This window comes from Molothrus aeneus, chromosome 1 (assembly GCF_037042795.1).
Source record: "Molothrus aeneus isolate 106 chromosome 1, BPBGC_Maene_1.0, whole genome shotgun sequence".
NCBI classification, from domain to species: domain Eukaryota; kingdom Metazoa; phylum Chordata; class Aves; order Passeriformes; family Icteridae; genus Molothrus; species Molothrus aeneus.
The window spans coordinates 131172603-131197036 of record NC_089646.1 but is presented as its reverse complement, the minus strand read 5'-3'; the positions used below and the strand labels follow the sequence as shown (position 1 = coordinate 131197036).

The following is a 24434-nucleotide window of genomic DNA, read 5'->3' as shown; positions in this document are numbered from 1 at the left end:
GATAGTAAGAGACAGAAGACCCAAGTTGTTTAAATCCTGACAGAGAGAGAGAAATGAGAAATGTCAGATGATATATTTGACAATCTCTAACTATTCAGCTCTTGTGAATTGGAAGTCTATTCTCAAAGCCAGCATTCCTTGCAGGCTGCTCTGGGTCCTAGAGGTGTCTGCCAGCTGGCTTTCTCATGTGCTAACAAACTCTCCTCTTCAGATATTTTGTTCTTGATGGTTGCATATAGATTTAAATTCTCCAAATGTAGTAATTTTTTGGCCATTTCTATTACTAATATTTTCAAGAACAGGTAGTGCTTTTCTATCACTTCTTTTCTCAGACTAATACAGAAGTTTTCTGACGTTGAATTGACTTGAGCTAACACACCACCACATAATGAAATTGCAAGGATTTGTTGCCATTTTTGTATCTTAGATGGGACTTCATCTGGAAGCCCATCTTTAGCTTCCAATTTTCAGTCCTGTAAAGGAATAGTATTTATCCCTTTAAAGGAATTCAATGGAAAGAACACAAAATGTAGGTACAGGATAGGGAATGACAGGAAAAAATGGTTATAGAATAATTGTTTCTGTAAGTGGGTTGGTGGGAGAGGAAGAAAAATGACTGAACATAAGAATAACTGCTAGGGATAACCTAAGCAGGGAATATTAGATGGAATATCATGAAAAGATTCCTGAACATGACATTTAGCTGTATACAGAATGGCTGATCACTTAACTCCCTGAGTTAGCTTGGTTTATGTTTAAATGTTTCAAATGCTGCAAAATACTGACAAAGAGAAAAGTTTGCTGTCATATTCCATCTCTTCTACCTCTAGATTTTAGTCTGTTTTTGTTAGTTCCACTAGCTTATTAAATTAAATTCTACTTTAAAGGCAGAACAAATTCCAATGTATGAAGAAATTACCTTTGCTCAGCTGTCTTGTTATTGGAGAGGCCTTGAGACATGCCCAGTCCAAACAGAATTGTGGGCTGTCATTAATAAATCAGGCTTGATGTTGGGAACTGTTGCTTGTTCTCAAAGCTGATTTTTCTCTTTTTCTTACAGCCAGTGGTTTTGGTTTATCTCCAGTTAGTGAACATGACAGAAGCATGTCAGAGTTAGTAAGAGATGTTTTCATTTATTTAGTGTATGATTGTTTCCATGGCCTGGAAATTTTGGGAGAAAAGCATGAAAGAGAAACAAATTAGTTCTAAAATATCTGCATATACAGCATGTGAAAGAGTGATGATTTTCGTTTGATAATTGCCCATTTATGTAGCAGATAGTGAATGAGTCAAAGGTGGCAGTGGCAGAAGTTACACAGCTGTTGGGAGCAGAGTCATTACAGTTGTCTTTGTAAGACACTTTGGAACTGGCTGAACTTCTTGGCCTTGCATTTGCAGCCTTGTACATCTTTGATGCTGCTTTGGTATTCAAAATGTGTAGTTTAGTATGTTTTTCTCTTGCTCATCCAATCCTTTGATCACTTCTGTTTTGATGGAAATTGAAACTAGCCTGGACTATTTACAGCAGTTCTCTGGAGATGATGACTTCCACCTTCTGAAATAATCCATCTTTTCCCAATATGTATTTTAGGGACCTGCTTTTAGGGCTCCTTCAGGTGCTTTATGGTGTAGTAAAATCTAACAGGACAAGGTATTCTGTCTTTAGGGTGATGTTAACAGTGACTTATCCAAAATGGTGCATTTTGCTGAATTATGTGAAAGCTACAAGAAAATTCTTTTAAAGACACTTTGTCCAACTTGGGGATCAAGGCAGATCTGGTTATATTCACATCTAAGCCTCTCATGGAAAAGAGAGATTAATTGACTTTCAGCTGTCTAAGAAGTGTTACATCATGAGGGTACTGAAAATTTGAGGACATTTGCTAGACATTGGTCCTAATTGCTGGCTATTTGCATGGGAAGTTAATGCATGGAACACATTCTATAAACCAAAAGAAATAATATATACTGTAAACATTGCTTGTTTCAGAAGGATGCAGCCAGACTAATCAAAACTATATTTAAAGTGCATTAGCTGTAAGTGTTTAGACAAAATCCAACAAATTGTTTCTTGGCTGCTGTAGAGAAGGCTTATACACAGCTTCAAAGGCTTTCACACAGGGTCAGAGTTTCCTTGTATCTTCCTTCTGTAAAAGCCATGAGTAGAAAAACTGTCTCCTTCTCTGCTTTCCTGCACTGTTGATATGAATGTACATTAGTTGTGTTATACTTTTCCTTTCATAAAATTTAAGGGGCTCCCACCTTCAGCCATGCTACTCAAAAGAAAAATGCTTGAGATTTACATCTTTTGCTCAGATTTTATTCTTGCAATCTGTTAGCATTGTCCTCTGTTGCCTTTATGCTTTTATTTGTTTATTTTTAAAAAGCTGTCAAAATTTGCCTTTTTTTTTTTTTTTTCCCTGCAGGGCATGTTATTTAACATGCCATCCATCACACAATTTAGGTGTGTGGCTAGTGCTCAGTGTTAGATGTATACTTACAACAAGCACTGGGAGAGGAAGAACTTGCAGCAGGCATACACAATGGTTTCTTTGTGCCTGTGTTTAACATGTTCCAACTAATAAAGCTAACTAGTACTTTCATTTATAATGGATGCACTGCCAAAGCCCCTGACACTGAAAATAGTAACTTTTTAAAAGTAAGTAGTATATATGAACAACAATTAAAAAAAAAATTGCTACCCCATTAATAGAATGTGACCCTTGCAGAAAAAAACCCCAAATGTCAGAACATGTTCTTTGTTTATTGACTTCCTACCTACAGAAAGTTGCTTAAAATTATTCTCTGTAGAGACTGATGTTTCTCTGGCAAAACTTGCAGTCTGTTGTGGTAAGCATCTGCATTTTGAGAGGGAAGAGCTTTTTGGGAAAAGGTCAAACTGCATACTGCACCAAACTAGTGTAACATGCAAAGAGTGCTATTTAATCAGCAAGCGATTTTACGCTGTCATAGCATCCTATATAAGGGAAAATATAGGAGTGCTGGACATGTCAAGAAACACCATGGAAGTTGTTGAGGTTTTGGGATGAATTCTGAGAAACTAAGTGAAATTAAATAGTCCTTGTGTGTAGGTTTTGAAAAAAACAACCTAAAACCAAACCAAAGCAAACAAAACAAACAACCCCCCCAACCAAACAAAAAAACCCCAGCAAAACCACACATAACCACTCCCCCCATCCCTCAGAATATAATCCAGACCCTGCAGAGTACATGGAAGGGAGAATTGGCTCACATATTAACTTCTTTAAATGTCTCTTCCATCATATGTTTCCTGGATTAAAAACATTTGTGTTGAAAAGGTCTTCTGCTTCCATCTCTAAACAAAATACAGGCATATGTTCACTAGAATTTCAACATGGTCACTGTTAAATACTCCTGATGTGAGAGTAATACACTTAGTAATGTCCCTTCTATTGAGACCTTTGGAAAAACGGTTTTCTTGCTATGTTTGCCATGAAGGAAATGCCTTTAAGGTTTATAATAGTAGTCTGGAGTCAAGAAATATGATTTAACATCTAGTAAATTGTGTTTTTATGAAAAGTTGTGTATAGTGTCCTGGATTTAGGGGGAAGGCAACCACTGCAAAAACAAAATGCAGAATCATTGAGGCTGAGTTCTTCATTTTACTTTGTCACATTTGCTATTACCAGCCTAGATAATACCACAATCAATATTTCCGCTCAAGTATAGGAAAAATGTGGTTCTCTGGTTTTTGTATAACTCCGGGTTCCAAAATGTTACTTCAGAAAAGAAATTTGCTACAAATGTCATGTGAAATGAACTTTCATCTTGTAACACTCTATTGTATTTTGTATCTGCATCATGCACTTTATCATATTGAAAAACATGTGCATCTCATTTTATATATAAGTTGTTGTTGATTTGAGTCTTTCATGATCTGAGATAAGATTCTGAAAACTAAAAATTTAATAACTTGTGGGACATTTGAGGACAATTGAAATGTTACATTTTCTGGTTAGAATGCACATATGCCATACCTGAAGATGTATGGCCTGTTATGAAGTTCTAAATATGAACAGTGCTTTATGAAGTGTTTTCTGGTTTTCTTCTCTGTATCTTTCATGGTGGTCAAGTTGTCAATAAATAGGCTCTTTGGTTGAATAAACTGAAAGGAGATTCAAGCTGAATATTGGAGAGGCAGGAGAAAAGTCTGAAATTGAATGATGGAATATTTTTCCAGCAATGTGATACAAGTTCTGCATTTCTACTCTCTCTGGTTGCCAATTTAAGTTACCCTCTCCCTTCTGTCCTTTATTTGATTATTCATTTTCCTGTCTTTCAGACAAAGTTACTCTGATTCAGCCTGAGATGGGTAGTGGGAGAGGAAAGGAGTATCTTTAGGAGATAAATGCTCTCTCTTTTGATTTGCTTGGTAGCCAAAGTAATCCACCAAAGAAGACGACTCTTCACACCTGTCAGCTGTGCTGGGTTCCAGATTCCTCCCTGAAGTTTAAAAATTTGGAATGGGGAAGATGGGAGGGAAATTTTAGTTACAACCAGGTACTTGGGCTTTTGGAAACCAGTGTGTACCTACAGGTGCAACTGATGATCAAGATAGTCTGGAGGCTAGCAAATGAAAGTCTCCAGATGCTGTAAGGACAGCTATGGTAAGGATGGTGTGTGGTGTTGCCAAGATAACCTGGTGATGGAAACTCTTTGGGATTCTCTAGTGCAACTTTTGTCATTACATGAAAAGTCTAATGTGTTTAATACCCACCTTTTGCTAGTTCAGTTGTTGTTCAGTGTACCTTGAGCTTTTATTGTGCTTTGTTGTTCTTTCCAGAGGAAACTCAGGTCTCTCATAAACACTTAAAAGTTTTTCTGTAACATATTTATAGCCTGGTTTTCCATCCTGGTTTTATTTCTCAGTGTTTCCTTGAGACAATTTGAGGATATTTTGTCTTTAGTACAAGAATCTGCTGTTGCTCAGTGGTGATCTAGCACACCTTTTTTGTAGATGTTCATGTGTGTACTCATTTATACTTTCACTGGTGATATGCACAGAACAAAGAACATGTTGCAACAACACCAGCCAATATCTGTTCCCAGGGAGCAGTTTCTATCAACCTCTTCACCTCAAACCTATGCTGTTTTGATGATACTGGCAACAAGTCATGTTCTCTTGATATACCTGAATTGGAGTCAACCCTTTCTACAGAATCCTGGAAACTTTTTATCTGCAGCTTTCTCTTTACCTCATTTGACTTCTTTACTGTCTCTACTAACTTCTTTCCTTGTATGTTTATAAAGAAATTAAATATTAGTTAGCTTTTTTTAAAAAGCATGTTTATTGGACCATGTAGAATAACTGAATCAGTTGTAGAATAGGAAGGGTAAGGTTGGTTGCAAAGTCTGTAGGCAAAGTCATGGAAATATTTCAGTTCTCTGTCTATCTTCCTTATGTGTGGCTCTGCTACAATTACAATGATGTAATTAGATAGATTTGTATTGAATGTCCTGCAGCTGGGAAGAGTAAAAGTGAATTACTTGAGCGAGATCTGCAACTACAGTCTGAGTTTTATGAATGTAGGTAGTTTCAGAAAATGATCATGCAACTCATGTGTTTTGGGGATATGGGCATTGCAGAGGACTTGTTTTTTGGAGTAGCTTTTTCCAAGAGGATGTTTGACACATATTTCACTATGGCAGGAGTATCACCTCCTAGCAGAGTCATTTTGTCTTTTTTCATTCCTAGTAATAGAAGTAGTTAATTTGCATTTTGTTTCATTTGTAGAATGCAAAATCCAGGTGAATGCTTTTACTTATTCTAGAAGATCAGTTAAATAAATGCTTAAGTTTCATTGCTGTTCTGACCTTACCTTGGAATCAACAATTTTTAAAAGCCATAATTCAAATGTCCTCCCCTTTGAACAAACTGGTGACTCACATTCCCTTTGGTCTGTCCCTGTTTTACATGGTTAAAAAATGTCTGCCTGAAGACTTCAGTCTCTTGAGAAGAACATGATGGACATAAGAAATGCTGGCCAACATTCAAGCATATGTTTTTGTTTCAACAGGTATGAAGCTTCCAAGAATGGCTTGGAAAGGGAATAGTAAAGTGTGTAAGACATCAGTGGGAGGAGAAAAGTTCAAAAATAGCTACAGATTCCTCTCAGTTATTCTGAAATTGCTGTGTTATTAACACTAATATATGGGAATGAACATTGCTGAATGCACTCAAATAATTAAAAATACTAATTTTTCATGCAGTTATGTCTGATAACAAGAACTGGAGTGGATGCATTAGGAGAAACTTGTTCTTTGTGTCTCTATTTCTCTCTGTGCAATCTTGCCAGAAGTTTATTTAAAGGATAGAATAAGTTTCTTTTAACATTCACCTATTAAAATATTTAAGCAGGTACAGCCCTGATAAAATCTTAACTAAACATGCCTTTCAAGCTTATTAATTCAGGACATATAATCAGTTTTGTGTACTACCGTGATAACCATTGTGTTTAATTTTGAAAGTTAGAGACACAAAACCTAATAAAATTAGAATAGAAGTGTCTAAGAACAGTGCCTGAAGGGAAAATTAAATTCATTCCAACCAAGGAGATATGAAGTACAAATAGAACAGCAGTAATAATTTTAGTATGACACAAAGTTTCATTAAAAATCTATTTTGTTGCATTCAATGTCAGGGTTGTGGAGGCTGACTGAATGTAGGGTCTTTTCAATATTTATCTTAGAGGAGAGACTAATGTCTAATAGTAGTTTGTGGTGCTTGCCATCTGGTTAGCCAGTGCTATGTAGATGTCATATTTTCTGTAAGCACACATTCCTCTGTCATATGTAAAATTGGGGAGTCCAGGGATAGTTAGGTAAATAAGTTATTTCAGCTTGCAGCCATAGGAAGAGAAATTAGAGGGAGGTGACATTGGCAATGAGACACAACCTTTCATGTGAAGGTCAGGGATTTAAGTCTAAGGTGAAGTGACAGGAGTATTAGTTAGTACTGAGAGATTTTATGTGGCCTAGGGACATAAATTTGATGTTAAGTCCAAGTAGACAGAAACCCACATCACACAAACCTATCTGTATAATCGGGATCTAGCTGGTGTTTCAGATGTTCTTTCTTTCATTTCCTCTCTGTAGCTGGACATGGGGAAAAAAATCACAAGCTCAAAAGGTTTCTCATGCTATGGAGAACATGAAGAAATTTGTGCCTCTGAAAATGCAGAGATGATACCAACCTGTAGCCATTCCTTAGGCACCCGATAGGAGGGAGGTGGATTCCATGTACAAAGCACAGCTCAGTTTGATTCCAGAGTGTGACCTTGAGGACAGCTTTCCCACTTTTTGGAGAAATGCTGTAATCACTCCACATATTCCTTCTAAGGAATACTCAAATGTTTCACATATGCTGAACGAATTCCAAGTGAGATAAGTTCCATTTTATGGTCCCCCATCTGTGGTAATCACACTGTGATTTGGAAAAGAGCAGGACAAGGAACCTTTGTATCTCCTCCCTTTCTCTTAATGCAGTTGACTTGTTTTTCACATTTCTGCAAGGCTCTGAGTTATCCATCTGCTTTCTATTCTGTGTTGGGAAAGCATTGGTTTGTGTCTGGCGTAGAATTATCAAGTCATAGAATCATTTAGGTTGGAAAAACTTTTGAGATCTTGGAGTCCAACTGTTAACCTGGTACTGCCAAGTCCACCACTGAACCATGTCCCTAGGCATCACATCTACATTCCTTTAAATACCTCCATGGATGCTGATTCCACCAGTTCCCTGGGCAGCCTGTTTCAGTACTTGACAACCCTTTTGGTGAATGAAATTTTCTTACTGTCCAATCTGAATCTCCCCTGGCACGAGGTGAGGCTGTTTTTCTTGTCCTATTACTAGTGCTTGGGAGAGGAGGCCAACCTCCACCTGGCTACAGCCTCCTTTCAGGTAGTTGTAGAGAGCCCTAATGTTTCCCCCGAGCTGCCTTTTCTCCAGGCTGGACTACCCTGGTTCTCCCAGCTGCTCCTCATAAGACTTGTGCTCCAGACCCTTCAGCAGCTCTGTTGCCCTTCTCTGGATGCATCTGTGCATGCTTTAAAAGATGGTAACAGGCAGCAGACATACAGAGCCCAGGCAACTCATGCACTTGAACTGTCTTTCAGCCTTGGAGTAGGCCAAACATCTTGGAGTGCATATTGTCTTTTTTTTTTCCTGCTTTGCCACATCTGTACTTTGCACCAGGTTTACCAAAGTCCCCTGCACTCTAAATGCATTCCAGAGCCTCTGGGTTACTGCTTCCAATAAAGCAAAGCTCTTTTAACTTAGAGCAAAAATTCCACCCTGGAAATCATCCTGACAACAGTTGTCTCATCTGGTCTTTTGCAGACATTGTTTGAGTTTGAAAATCAGCCTCTTCTCTATCTTGGTGAAAACTTGTGTCAAACATACTTTAAGTTTCACAAGAGTATATAAACAAAGAAATTAGGGACAGATAAACATGTAGGGTGTGCTATTGCTTTGTATCAAAACTCTGGTTTTTTGAGATACATGAATGGAATTGAGTAGGGAAATCTGCCAGTGTTACTTGCAAGTACTTAGCTGTGTCTTTGTGAATGTGACTTTGGTAGGTACTAGAAATTGTGGACTGAACTCTTGCTTGTGTGAAGACATAGAGTTCCAATAATTTCTAGATAAGACAGGGGTTTCAAGTCTCTATTTGTTAGTATTTTCCATGGAAGCTGTCATAAATGGAAGAATAAATGTTAATATTCACTCTATTGCTACATAATAAACAGTTGCTTAGTCCCATTTTACTGACAAAGCGATCAATACAATATAATGAACTAATATGAATGTAGAAATGAGAAAGAATTATTTTTTAAGTCCACAATTAAGCCTCAGTAGAAGTGCTGTTTTAATGATCAGCAACAAAAAGAAACTGAAAGGACTACCATTGGTGAAAGAAGACTTGTAATTTGAAAGTTATGTCGATACTTTGAAGACATGTTTCATACAATATAAAAGTAACTATTTTTATGGTCAGTGTAAGATATTTCATGTTGCAAGCCAAGTAATGTTCTGTTTCTGTGGACTCATTCATCAGTTCATAAAACTTTTAGAAATGAATTGCAAATTATTTAATAAAATGGATTTCATAGCAACTTTAATTTTTACCATGATTTTGACTACCCTAAGTAGAAAAGAAGTCTTTTATCTTGTGCTAGTGAAATACTATATTGAAGATTACAGTTTTACTTTATCCATCTGGATCTTGAAGGACATACTGGGCTTTGGTAGAACTGATTTCCAAGTTGTGTTCTGCTTTTTGTATCTCTAATGAAATTTTCTGAGCAAAAGAAATGGGGATTATATATAGATCCAGAAGAAAATGTGAATTAGTCTTTCTGGAATCAGTGTCATAATTACAAAAGGTGACCTCAGGAGATCACATAGCCTGACCCTGTACTCAAAGCCATGTCAACTAGAGCTTGGTTGTGTAGGGCTTGGGTCTTGAATATCTTCAAGGACAGAGACCCCAGAGACTCTCTGGAAAGAAGTTTCAGTGTTCTTCAGCCCTTGTAGCAAAAAAGCTTTTTTTTTATTTTTAATTGGAATTTCTTCTATTTCAGTTTCTGCATGGTGCCTCCTGTTCTGTAAGTGGGCACTACTGACAAGAGTCTCCCTCCCTTGTTTACATCTTCCACCAAGAATTTATACACCTTAATGAGATCCTGAAGCCTTTTCTTCTCCAATCCCAGCTCTTTGTTGCCTTTGTTGGAAATTATCCAATTTTAAAATTTTTTTAAACTAACTTTAGTCAGGGGTTTGTTCTTCTTTGCACAGGGAGAAGGGTATTGAAGTTTCTTTTCAAAAGACTCTCTTCCCTGAGTGAGGCCTGGTGAGCTTAACACCTCAATGGACTGGGAATTGCCAGAAGATGCACAAGAAACAAGTGACCATTAACAAAGATTACCCTTAAACATCATCCCCTGGTGTGTTGGAGACACTTGGTCTGGGAAAAATTAATAAAAGAGTCAAAGAATGAGAACCAAATTATCATCAAAGGTGAAGGGACCAATAGGAATCCAAATATTAAGAATTGTGTCATTTGGGACCAATGAACATTGAACTAAAGAATTGCTTTGGGTTTGTATGTGTGAAAAATCTAGTAAAGAACCATGTGTGATGGAATGATTTTCACTGCACAACCCAGGCATATGTGGATGAAGTTATTTCTATTGCACATCCTGGTCAGAACAACATCCTGGCCAGAATAAAGTAATGCCTTAATTCTCTAACACTGAAAAGATGTTGTTGGAGAGTTTTTGTTTTTCGTGCAGTTTCAGTGACACGTCCATCACGTCTGTGGTCCAGTGTAGTCATGTCATTCTTGTTCTGGGAAGCTCCAATCCGGACACAGCACACAGATGTGTCTTAAAAATGTGTCAAGATGTGTCTCTCCAGTGCTGAGTGGTGGGGAAGGATCACCCTCCTTAACCTGCCAGCAGCACTCTGCCTGATGCAGCTTGGGTGCCATTGGCCTGTTTATGGCACAGGCACACTGCTGGCTCATGGTCAATTAGCTGTCCACCAGGACCCTGAGCTCCTTCCTCTGCCAAGCTGCTTTCCAGCTGGTCCCCAGCATGATCCTTGAAACACAGCCAGCTCTCCTGGACTCTTTTTTCTCTCCAGCTCTGTTTCCCATAGGATTCTTACAAACAGGTCCTTGAACAGGCTAAACACTACTTTCCCTTAGACCAGAGCTCACATCCTGCCATCCTGCCTTACTCCTTCTTCTCAGGATCCTGAGCCCCACCATCTTATATTTACTGCAGACCTTCACTGCATTCCCAATCAGTTCTTCCTTGTTTGTAATTACCAGATCTAACAGACCATCTCCCTTTGGATTTATTTCATGGTGGGTTCCTGCAGTTCTGGGAATGCCTGAAGTTAGTGCTGCATTGAGACATTTATTGTACAGTTTAGAAGCAACATGTATTGGAAAGAGAAAATATGACATGCAGATTTAAAAAATCAGTAATGAATAATGAGAATCTTAGAAAAAAACCTGTAACTAATAAGAGGATAATCTCAGCAAAATTCTGAGAAAACTTGTGCAGGTGCCAGGAATGTCGGATAAGCCATAAAAATAAAAAAGGGTTATAGTAATCAAATGAAAGACTAATTGAGTGTTTGAACATACTAGACAATGAAATCCTTTGGGCATGGAGGAAATGGCAAGAGCCTAACCTTTGTGAGGATTTGTGGAGTAAGAGGGAAAGATCAGAAAAGCCTCTGTCACAGGCTGTGAACACCGGCCTGTGAACTGTGAGAGAAAGAAGTCTTAGCTATCACAGGAGAAAGGCCTGGAGCCACTATCCACTAGAAAGAAACAAGGACAAGTGTCATCACTAGCTCTGATAGGTCATTGTAGAAGTGGGACAATTCTGGGAGAATGTGTTACATTATTAGCACTCTTTTTAGTATGTGTAATGGAGAGGGACCACAGGGTAATAAGATGCAAAAATTTTGTTTTGTTCAGTTTGTGGTGATGAATAATAAAAGCATCTGGAGGTGTGGCTCACAAGGCATGCTTGTCAGCTGACTGTGTTCAAAATCCAGTTTGACTTTTGAATGCTGCAGTGATAGCCCAGCAGGGCACATTTTTTAAAAAGGCTTGTGTTATAATGGGTATTAGAAAAAATATTTTCCTAAGGGTAAACACTGAAACAGTTTTTCCAGAGAAGTTATAGCATTTTTAATGTGAGAAGTTTCAGAACTTGACTGGACAAAACTCTAACTGATCAGATACAAGTTGATCCTGCTGGGAGCAGGATATGGAAATCAATGCACAATCAGAAGTCCCTTCCAACCTCAAGTTTTTACAATGCCTGCTGTCTGCACAGGGACATAAGTGTTAGTTTTTAAGCCTCCTCTCTTACAGTGCTCTGCTGGTTGTTTTGACTTGCTTCCATCAGCATTCTTCTTGGGGGATCTGTAAAGTCTATTTTATTGAGGACAATTGAGGGGTAGCTACTCAGGATGGCTTTCAGGGCATTTTAGGTCATCACAATGCTCTAAAGCAGCGCTAGTGAGGCAAGGTTCTGACTTATTAGGGGTCCTCTAGTGTTCTTGAGAGGAAAGAATATTTGTAATTTGTTTTGGAGAAAAATCTACTGTTTTTACAGTTTTAAAAAGGGAAGCTTGCTAGTAATGCCTAGTATCACTGCGTACAAGTAGGCTTTGTAAATGCTTCAGCAAAAGAAGTAGTATTGGATGTTAGTGTTTATTTTAGCTGAGATTTGTTTTGATATCTGAAAAAAGGAATTTCAGAGATAGAACATTTGGGGACATTGCTAGATCTGTAATAATGTCGAATCCTTTATATCCCCGAAGTGAAAAATATATAAATATATACTCTAGATTATACAAATTATCTACTATATATTGTATGGGAAGTCTTCCTTTGATAAGTGTAGAAAAAAGAGAGCTTCTCTCTTCACATCAACTCAGATGCCATTTTAGCTTTCCTACAGGGGTATTGCAGAGATTCTTTGCTGATCTTTGAACTATCAAAAAGCAGATACAACATCTTCTTTATGCGAGGGTAAATGATATTTCAGTGATACCTGATTTTGTTTAGAAGTAGTTACTGCTACAATTTTTCCTCTTAAAACCTCTAGAAGTGGGTTGAAATATGTAATTTTATATCCTTATTTTCAAAATAGAGTATTATGAAGAGTGGTACAATTTCTGAAATGTCACAGCTCAGGAATAGGAAATAAAAAATGCTGGAGGACTTATATGTGGAAATTCTAAGTCTTAAAATCCAACATTTAATCTGAAAATGGTAGTCATTTCAATACTTGGTTATCTTTTGAATGCTCATATAGTTTCTATGTCTTGTTACCTTTACTACAGTTCCCTTATCAGTAATAATTTCTTTTCAGACTAATTCTCTCCTTCACTGTCATACATGCTATAAATGATACTAGCTCATTTACTACTACTAGTTATTAACTACTCAGTGGTTTTGAGATTCACTTTAAACAGGGAGGTTTGATTGCAGTACTTTCCAAGAACACTTTAGTTTCAATCACTTCTACAAAGTAGAGATTCAGCTTTATAGAGTTTACTGTATGTTGTGACACAGGGGCTCTTTGAAGGTTAATCAGATTTTTAGCAATAATAGGGTTGGATTCTTGTGTGACTGAGTCACTTCTGTTTCATGTGCAGATCTGTCATTTAATCAGAAGCCTGGAAGTTAAGACTTAATACACTGCATATTAAGTAGAAAAGACAGTTGTTGTTTTAATCTTTTTTTTTTCCTTCTGAACTTCACTATATCTTTAGGACTGTAAATTAGTTGAGACAGCTAGACTGATTATTTAAAAACCATTCCTAATGTGTGTAAAATCTAATAAAAGGAGCTGTACAGTGAAGTCATATTATTTGGACACCAAAGCTAAAACTAATTTGAAGAAATATCCTTATATATACAAAATGAAATCCACTAAATGTGATGATGTTCCTGATTTACATGTAGGGCATGATTTAATCTAATTGCAGTTTAACTGGGGGCAGTTAGTGTTTTCTTAAAAGCAAGTACAAACACACACAAATCTTTGTAGCCTAAAACAAATATTTGGGGAATGGCCAGAGTAGACTGTCATAAAGACTTTTAATCAAATAAGTTTTTTTACAACTGAATATCTCTGATACACCTCCATGCTTGAATTTAGCTGTTGAAGTTGATAAAATTACACACAGTAGAGTAGGCTTGTGTTTAAGCATTACTGGACAAAGTATTTTTCTTCTGGTAGCAATGCCCCACACATCTTAAAATACAGGAGAGTTTATATTAAAATATGTGCATTCTGTGTATAACTTACCTTGCATGTTAGTTTAGCTCTAATCCCATGCCATATGTACTATGTTACATTACTCAGTACTCTGTGTTGCTGATGGGCACTCAGCTTTGTCATCCTGTCTTCCTCAAATGTTGAAATGCTGAGCTTGAATTATGATAGTGTATACAAAACACAGTGTCCCAGCAAGAACTGTTTAAATGGTTATCTTTATAATGCAGTGCTTGAGAAGTTTTGGTCAAGTATTTATCCTGCTCTTGGAAGAGCTGGGTTGGATTCCAGAATGGAAGATGATGTGCGATGTGTTTGCTGCAGTCAGTGTGGTGCTGCTGCACACAGGATTACAAATTCAGATTGTTTAGGTTTTGGAAGGCCTTTGGTGGAAAAGCCAAGAGACTGCTTTACAGAATCTTGCTGCATGATACAAATTAAATAACTATTATAAATATTTTAAAACTTGAGGAATGTTGGTTTGCATACAGGAATGAAGTTCTGCCTGGACACAAAATATCAAGTAGGAAGAGTTGCATTTGTTTTGCTGTGTGACTTGAAGAGAGAAAGGTTTGAGATGGAGTAGGAAGAGAATGAGTCAGGGCAAAAAAAGCCCCCATAAGAAGGGGGAAAGGAAATATAGTCTACAGATTAAGAAGTGCTTTAAGGAAGAATCCTGTGAATACTGGTGCCAGCTTTGCTATGTGGGTAAGGAGCAGAAATGCTATTGCTTGGTGTTGCCATTTTCCCAAATATATTTGGAAGCTACTACTGTGGATAATACTAATACATCCTAAAATTGCCATGCCATATTTACTACTTTATATTTGTAAATCTGTGTATATGAAGACTTTATCTAGTCATAGTTTTGAAAGCAAGTTAAGCATGATGGGCTTAAATTTAGTCCTGCCAGCTGTTTTATATGCCTACTACTTAGGTACATGATATGCTGCCTTTCTTTTTTCCTTTATTCTCATGCTGTTAACACAGTCCTTATAAACTGAAGCCATCTGGCTGTTCATAGCTGTAATGCTATCCAAATGTGTAAATTACTAAAAATGTATTCCCTTATGCTTAGGAGCACAGGCCTGAATTTGGTGCTGGGTTCTTCTGTCTAGAGAAGCTGGGATTAAGAGTTTTTTAGTCATGGTTTATTTAGTGCCATAAATTTTATTTGGACTAGAGAGAATAGGAAATTGTTAAGTGAGAGAATGTTTGTGAGAATAAAAATGAGTAATGAATATGTGGGGAAAGAGAGAAATTATAGGCAATTTTTAAATTGGATTAAATTTGGGGTGCTAATTCTTATCTAACTTCTGTTTTCCTCTGATTTTGGTCGAAACACAAATCAACTTTATATGCTGCTTATACGTTTAAGGTAAGTATTGCAGAAATACCCCTGCACTGGCAGAGGGTTCATGCACGGAAAATATCCAGTTAAATAATGTAAGACCTTGTTTTGGTACTTAGAATTTCAGATGGACCTACTTGGAAGCAAACTGGAGAAAGCAAACCACAAAAATTTGAATAGGTTTCCAGGTAATTGTGAACTGGATGGGAACACTGTAAACCTTTGTTGCCTGAGGAAACAACTAACTTCTAGCATTATTTAACTGAAAATGTACATGAAGAGTTGAAAAGAACCCGAGTTACAGTCTAGAGGACTTCACTGTTTAAGCTTGGTGTTTTGGCATACAGATGCATGGGGTTTGGATTGTGACTAAAGCTGCTTGATCTGGTTCTGATATCCTGTTTAGCTCTTGGTCATACCCCATGCAGAACTACTGGCTGGGGATGGAGTGCCTGGACAGGGGCCAGGCAGGAAGGGACCTTGGGGGTGCTGATTGACAGGCTGAACATGAGCCAGTGTGTGCCCAGGTGGCCAAGGCAGCCAAGGGCATCCTGGCCTGTGTCAGGAATAGTGTGGCCAGCAGGACCAGGGAAGTCGTTCTTCCCCTGTACTGGGCACTGGTGAGGCCCCACCTTGAGTGCTGTGTTCAGTTCTGGACCCATCAATTTAGGAAGGATGTTGAGGTGCTGGAGCATGTCCAGAGAAGAGCAACAAGGCTGGTGAAGGGGCTAGAGCACAAGTCCCATGACAAGTGGCTGAGCAACCTGGGATTGTTTAGCCTGAAGAAAGGGAGGCTCAAGGGAGACTTTATTCTCTGCAACTGCCTAAAAGGAGGGTGTAGGCAGGTAAGGTTTCGTCTCTTCTTCCAGGCAACCAGCAACAACAAGATAGCACAGTCTTAAGCTGCACAGGGGGATATTTAAGTTGGACGTTAGGAAGAATTTCTTCACAGAAGGAGTGATTGGACATTGAAATGGGCTTCTCCAGGGAGGTGGTGGAGTCACTGTCCCTGGAGGTGCCTAAGAAAAGACTGGATGTGGCATTTAGTGCCATAGTCTAGTTGACATGGTGGAATTTGGTCATAGGTTGGACTTGATGATCTCAAAGGTCTTTTCCAAACTTACTGGTTCTGTGATTCCGTGATTCTGTGGTTATGTGATTCTTTGTACATGTGATGCTTGTTTAAGTTTGCTGTCCTCTTGCAAGTTAAGGTGCTCCTTATCTTCAGTGTCTGCTGAAGGAAGATGTAAAGAAAAGTACTTTTCAGTGTTTTGAATATTGAAAGTTATTGCTATGCTTTTCTACAAGAAATGTTTTGATGGGCAGCTTCATTCAATAAAGATCCTATTCTGTGAACCCATGGAAGTCTTCTTCATCCATGAAGGGCAAAGATGAAGAATCATTACTCTTCCATTACTCTTGCATTACCTGATACACATCTCTCTCAGGGACATGAAATACCTCTGCATGGTGGTTTTCAAAACTTAATACAAATGTTATTCTAGATTGAATTAAGTGATTGAAAATGCTGCTTGTAATTCTTTCCTAATGTTTTATATTTATGATCTCTACGGTTGCATAGAAAGAAGCCTTTGCTTTAACTAGAACTGGGATAGACATTTCTTAAAATTCTTTTTAATCAAGCAGAAGGTGGTTCACCTGCATTTTATGAAGTTGTTGCATGACAAATGCAATTGGCCTGTGTGACTACATATAGGATGGGAGATTATTTTTTAGTGGCATAAACCATCCTGCTTAGAAAAGGATGACATATGCACATGTATGTGAATGTGTGGTTCCTCTTCTTAATTTTCTTGTGTTTAGAATATTATTTTTTTTTCAAAATATTTCAATAGGCTTGATTGAAATGCTGCACATGACCTAAAAGAGCCTGTAGAAATCATCATGCTGATGCAGAAGGAAATAGACTAAGAAAGATTAATCTTAAATTGTCATGTTGCATGCAAGCTGTCTTGCTCCAAATTTATTTTTAATCAATTTGGCAAATATGTATTGCTGTATTTGTACTGTCCTGTACAGTTGCTTGTGGTTTTTCTGCACAACAAATTTCTATTTAAAACAATGTGGTGGTTTGACAGGAAATGTGTTTTTTGAGATGCTGTGTTTTTGGCCAATGGATATTCAGACTTTAATATTGGCATTTAACCTGACCATTGAGACATGGACACGCCTCTGAGAACACGGAGTTAAAAGCAGAGCTCTCCCCTGGGAGGGTCCTCTTGGGTTTCCGGCGGGAAAGAGTTCGGGTCTCTCCCCCGGCCCAGCTGCTGGCTGGGCAGGGGGAGGGGAAAGCCATGAGGCCGAGAGAGGTAGGCCTGAGCCCGGGGGTGGAAGGGTGGAAGAGAGAGAAAGAGAGAGAGAGACACCGGGAGCCATCGGGCAGCCCTCCCTGAGAGACACAGAGAGAGAGAGAGAGAGCCGCTGCCTGGGACTGTAACCTTGAAGCTTGATAAACATGGGCCTGTGCCGGCAGCACGGCTGGGACGGAGAAGAGGGGGGGGTTCAGCCGGCCGCTTGTAGGAGCTTTTAACCCCTTTTTGGAGAATGAGAACTTTACAGAACATTGACCTTTCCTAGAAGATAGAGTGGAAGATGAGGAAGAAATGGGCCAGTGTGAGAGAGGTCTGGGCGAGTGAGAGATAGTAGAAGAATAGAGAAGAATCCTAGTGAGAAGAGATGACGGAGTGGCTTTTGCTGGACTCTTTTTGTATAGCCATGGACAGAACCATGTTCTTTGTGATACAGAGACTGCATTCTAGGGGGAGGCAATGGCCTCAGAACCAAGAGGGTTCAGTGTTGATGCCCCTCGGCCCCAGGGGGTGAAAATATGGGGGGGACAGGTGTCCCAAAGGAGAGATTGTTTGTGATACAGAGACTGCTCAGTGTTGATGCCCCTCGGCCCCAGGGGGTGAAAAAATATGGGGGGGACAGGTGTCCCAAAGGAGAGATTGTGGGGACAGGTGTCCCAAAGGAGAGACTGTGCCTTTTTTGGATCGGGACAGAGCATCCTTAAAAGACAACCCTAGAAGCAGTTCTGGTCCGTGTTCAGTGGTGAGAGCACTGGACATGAAAAGGAAGAAGTCACGACGGCAGATGTACTCCGGGCGGTGCCACGAGTGACACAGAAACACACGAGGCTTCAGCTGTGTTTCCAGGGGAAGCCCATGGTACAAGAAGGACTCCTCTCCTCTTGATGAACTGAGGATTGATTGTCTAAAAGGTGGTGCTGGACCGAGAGTTGGTGATTTGAGGAACCAAATGTATTGTGTTGGAAATTTGGTGGGGGGAGGAGGGAATGCACTTGTGAAGTTTTCATTTTCCCTGTGTGTGTGTTCCTTTTTATCTGTAGTTGTAGAGTAGTTAATAAAGTTCTGGTTCTTTTTCCCTAAGTAGGAGCCTGCTTTGCTTATTCCTGGTCACATCTCACAGCAGAAACCAGGGAGAAGGTATCTTCATGGGGGCACTGGCATTGTGCCAGTGTCAAACCATGACAAACAAATACTTATACTTACAGATACCTACAAGGCTTGCTTTGCCATGCTTGTGTTCTTCTGGCATTTCTACAGGGTTGTTTTATATAAATTGTTAGTGTCTGTGTAGATTTGGAGCTGAGAATCACTTAACAGCTTTGAAAGCAATGTGGAAAATGCAATAATCAAATGTCCTTGATAGCTTTAACTGCCTTTGTTATTAGCCCACACATACAGAGTATTATAATGCTATTATTTTATAGTATTACTTTAAAGAATATAGTGGTTTAGACTGAATTTCAGAAATATTTCCATTCATTGCTGAGACACATTCCATCTACTTAAAGACCAAGATAAACACAGCAGGTTTTGTTATTTTATAACTGTGTCTTATTTTAAGAATGTCTCTGGCTATCAGCATGATCAGTGAAACTTTCATTTCAGCAGCTGCTACAAAAACATCATAGTTTGAAAAAAACAACCATTTTGAAGAAACTTTCACATAGAGGTACAATGGTTGTATTTATGTAATTGCTCTTGGCAACAGCTTCAGTAAATTTAAGTTGAAGTTCATCCATAAAATTAACTGACTTTCTCAATCCACTTGAACCTTGATCTGTTTTGGTGTAATGTTCTGGAGTTGGTGAGGAAGCTTTACAATTGGAGTCTGTAACCCCAAATGAGATTACACCACCTTCTTCTGATTCAGAATTTCCTGCTGTTGCCAAATGTGTTGTTCCACAGAAATAAGGAGTAATTCCCTCTCAGACACTGTTGAGATTGCTCCCCGGGAACAGCGTTAGTGATGTGTTCTTTCACTGCTAAAGAAAAGGCATCCTATTGTAATCTTGGCTGTTTCTCATTGAGTTTACAAACTTGTTCTAAATAATTCACCTAATCTTGAGGCTCTGTTTCCCAGGAGACAAAATAGTTATTTTCTTAAAACCAATTTTTGCTTTAAGAACAAAGAAACCACATGGTGGTTTTGAAGCTGTGGAATAGACGTCCTTTATACCACAGACAATTGTGTTTTCACTCAGAGCCTTTTCTGTTCTTTTAAAAAAATTATTATTATTTGTGGATTCCTTATTGAGTGCACTGCATTGAATCTGCATCAGTTGGCTGCAAAGTGTGGTGGTGTTTGAGCTCTCCCCTGCATAGGGAGGTTGCAGTGGGGCTGCATGCTCAGGAATGAACAGAACATAGAGCAGAATTCCTTCATGCATTGCCCTCACTACCAGCAAGTGTGAAGATGTGCACAGTCCTCCCTTAGAAGAAAGCAAAAAGAACAGTCACAGTGAGAATTTCTCTTCTCTGCTCTCATTTCAGGAAGATTTCTACCTCCAAAGCTGGTATTGCTTTTCTCAGATGGTCTGGTTTCAAGCTATGTTGCTATTAGTTATTTCTATTCCAGGGCAGTGTCCCTGGAAAATGTGCTGTTTGCAATCTTTTGTGTTGGCCCTTTGAGGGTCATGGCATTAAATCACAAAATCACAGGAATACTTCTGAGAAATTCTGAGGCTTTTACAGAGGGGCCATCCATCCAAGTTTAAGCACTTTTGAAGGTGAGGACATTTTGGAATAAAGATTGCAGCATGTCTATTTTCTACCAAGAAAATGAGTCTGTGCTGGAAAGCAAACACATGTTAAGGCTGGATAACCAGAAAAGGGAGTTGACACATGAGAAGGAAAGAGTAAGCTGTTCTTCAGATTTTAATCAAAAGCTTTTTCTGCTTCTAAGGCATGACTGTTCTGTTTCTTGTAACACACACATTTATAAAGATCTCACAGTCTATTTTCTAAATTTAAAGGGGATTGGTGCATTCTGGTTGGACCCATGGTAGTTCAATGGGTATGATTATGACCTTTTCATGACTTTTGTTTAATACTATGTGTATTTCAGTTATGTTACCTGAGTTTGTGCTTGGTTAGATGAAAAAACACTGATGTATGATGAGTACCTGATACTTTTTATCTTGCCATGATAGTTCATTAATTTTAATAACCAGTGAAAACATACATAGATTTATCTCACATGAAGAAGAAAGTAGAGATTTTCACGTTTGGGCTCCAAGTTACTTCCTTGCAATGTTACTGCATACAGCATAGACTCTTGCCCTCCAGGAGTTACAACAGGAAAATGCATTATGTTCTCATTTACAGTGCTAGACTAGTTGTCCAGTGATGAATGGTAGATGAGATAATATGCCAGGAGATCCTCATCCCTTAGGGAGAAGAAGGTGGAAGAAAGAATTAATATTTTTTACATTTTTTTGGATCTCACAACTCTGAGACTTGCTCAACAACAGCTAACCAGACAGTGGGAAGCATCCCTTTGTGTATGGCCAGTTCTGAACACAGAACACAGATGGATGCTCCAGTTTTCCCTTATTGCTGAGTTGTTATAGCAGGAACATATCCTGCTCTTGGTTTTGTGCTGTTGTACCATTTTACCACACTGCCTGCTTGGCTCAGAGTTTTAGTCCCTCCTTGACTTTGCATTGTAATCATAGATCCATCAGCCCTTCAGCTCAAGGCCCAGCTGGGGAACTGTCACACTTGTGGTATTTGTCTGATGCTACTTGTCAACATTTGAAGGGTTCAGATCTGCAAGTAGATGTTTCTGGAGATGCCCATACTACTATTCTCTACTGTAGTCACAAAACTTTCTTTGCAGAAAACCCGTCTGGGACTTGCTACCATGTTTTAAAATACCCTCATGACTAATGAACTATAAAATATCTTGTCATTGTTGTAGCACATAGGGGATCTGTTAATAAATTAGAGGTCCTCTGTGACAAGTACCATAGATATATAATAAAACAAAAACCTCTGGGAATGCTTCAGTCTAAGTTCATATTTTTTCCTTATGCACCCAAAAATAGGATTAATCAAATTTCATGCCTAAGGGCTTAAACAGATGGAATATGAAATAAAATTTCACCATTCAGCAGTGTAGTAGTCCTGCATCACTGGAAAGTATGCACTTTCGTAATGTACGAGATAAAACCTTTCATTTAAACATTTCTCACAGCTTATCTAGTTTTTTCCTTAGATAGTGGTTTAAAGTAGTAGAATCCCAGATTAATATTCAGCAACTAGAGAACAATGTTTAATTTTATTTGAAATATTTCTTTCCTCCTGTTCTAAACGAAAATGCCAACTTTGTGACAAGATCATTAAAATGCTTAAATGCTAAACAGAATTTTCTGGTTCAGTGTTTTCATGTCTTCTCATAACTACTTTTACAGGTTGTATTGGTCAGTGGACATCTGGACAGCTGGGACGTTGGGCAGGGAGCTATGGATGATGGTGGTGGAGCATTTATATCATGGGAAGCACTATCACTCATTAAGGATCTGGGTAAATCTTTAATTTTAAAATATTTTTAATGCATTACATTTCCAGGACATTTTGTATGATGTCTAAACTGGATTTTCTATTTTATCTATGTCTCTGAGCACAAATATTAATTTTGTCACTATACTAAAACTAGTATAAAAAAACTAGTTCAAAACAGACTTTTTAGATTGTTGAGTTGATATCCAACAACTTTTCCTCCTTCATCAGATGGAATCTATTTTTCTTCCTTATTCCCTTTTTCCACAAATGTAACCTGTGGTCAAGATGAATGCCCAACGTATTCATTAGAAACTAAATTCAGCTGCTGCTCCTGCCCTGGCAGCTTTTAAACAATAAACTATCTTTCCCTGCTTCCCAGTGGAAGGAGTTAATGCACTTCAACAGTCTCAGTCTTTCTTGAAGAGCTCTTTGTGGACAAGCTCTGTCATGTGATTAGCTGCTTGCATACTGCAGTCGTGAACATCAGACATCCCTGTGAGTTCCTATTCCTTTATTTTGCATTGTTTGAACCTCTGATCTCTCAATTTCCCAGCTTTGGAATGACTGGATTATCAATCTGTAACCAAAACAAAGTGTGCCCGTTTAAATTTTTTTGGTCTTTTAAAAGCAAACTAAATAGGATTCTTCTACAAAGAATCCAAGTGTACTTCTTCTTTCAGTGTTTTTTAATTATTTTTTCAATGATGCTTGGAAAAATTGGCTGTATTTCTTCCACCTTCAAGGACAAGAAAGTTATTCTGCTGTGTTGGGTACTCTATTCCATTCAAATTAAACTGTTGTGTGTTTCTTAAGGGCAAGTTCATGGTGGCATTGTATAATTTTTATTCACTGGGTTTCCCTTCACGCATGACTGAAATGCATCACTTTCTTCTGTTTAAATATTTGATTTCCTCTGGTAGCAGCCTGTGTGTTTGCTGTGCAACCTGTGGTGAAATGCTGTTCTCTCAGCTGGGAAATGCTGGAGCCTTTGCTGATGCCCTCTGTTCTGGGCAGCTGTTGTGTTCTGCCCTTCTTGTTGTGCCCGTGTTCTGCAGGAACACAAGGCTGGAGAGAGCTTCTGGTCTTCATAGCTGTAGGTAACCAAGGGGCCTTTCACAAACTGGCCTCCATAGTAGATTGGTTAATGCAGATTTAATATCTTTTGTATTTAAAATCTGACCAAAAAAAGAAAAAAAAAAGGAGGACAGCAAAATAAAAAAAAGTGAAGATTGTGTGAGAAACAAATTAATGACTTTTATTTAAAATAAATTCCATAGATTGTGTTTTGAATGAGCATTGTGTTTTGCACTGTGGAGACTTTGCTTGATAATTGTTTGGACGCTGATAAATTTAGTCTCACACTAGTTCACCAAATACATTTGAAATGAAGATAAGTCAACTCAGTTGACTCTGTGCATGTGCAGAAATTTTTTACTGTGTCCTAGGAGTCTTAAAGCCATGGTGCATTGTGTAGCCATAAAACTGTGTCAGCATTTACCAGAGTATAACTGATCTTACAGCTGTGGTGATACGATCCTCAAGCTGAAATGAACATTCCGAAATACGATTTCTAGAATATTAATGTATATTGTGCAGCAAGAAATAACACCAGTACTGCCATGGTCCTTTGGGTTAATGAAAGCAAAATACTATTGCACTATTAAAGCAGGGTTTTCAGTGATGGTCTAATAACATTTCATCACGATATATCACTGTGACCCTTGGACATGACTTATGGACAAGACACAAATTATGCCTCTTAATTTGGATTCTGAAAATTTCATGAAACACTTGAAGAATATTATAGTTTAAATGCACTTCCATACTTTCAACATAGCCTCCTCCCAAAACCATTTAATAGCTATTGGCTTAAGACCAAATACATGAAATTACTTGAAAAATCATTAAAATTATGGTATTGGATAGTAAGATTTTATTTTAAGCAATACAGTTTGTTTTCTTACCTCAAGTAAATCTTTTAATAGTTCTTGCTTTTATTTTTAAGTAAATCAGTTACTTAATGTATTGACCTTTATACTTCCTCATATTTCCTGAATCTTCAGTGTTAGCTTTTTTTTTATTTTTAATTGAGGTGGCAATTTTTGTGCTATATTGGTATATTTTTTTCTTTTAGTTTTGTTTTACCTTTGGGTTTTCTATCTTTTCAGACACCATAATAGTTACACACTCCCTACAAGGACATGTTCCAGTCCAGTGCAATCTGGAGTAGTTTTACATAGTCTTCAAGTCTTCAAATATTTGGTAGCATTTTTTTTTTCCATTTCCATTTTGGCTTCACATGAATGTTGTTTCTTTTTGAGGAAAAGGCAACTACATGAAAGTCAGACTGAACTGAAACTGTTTTGCATTATATTAGCAGAGAGTGGAATGAAAGTATT

General features: G+C 38.2%; 1 protein-coding gene across 1 annotated transcript in view; it reads left to right on the top strand.

The window, feature by feature from the left end:
* The window catches only part of CPQ (carboxypeptidase Q), a 147623-nt gene that overhangs the window by 72359 nt on the left and 50830 nt on the right, over nucleotides 1-24434 (top strand). Inside the window, exon 5 of the mRNA XM_066547810.1 lies at nucleotides 21945-22056. Coding sequence (XP_066403907.1) covers nucleotides 21945-22056 — 112 coding nt within the window. The remainder of the gene's footprint in view (nucleotides 1-21944; nucleotides 22057-24434) is intronic.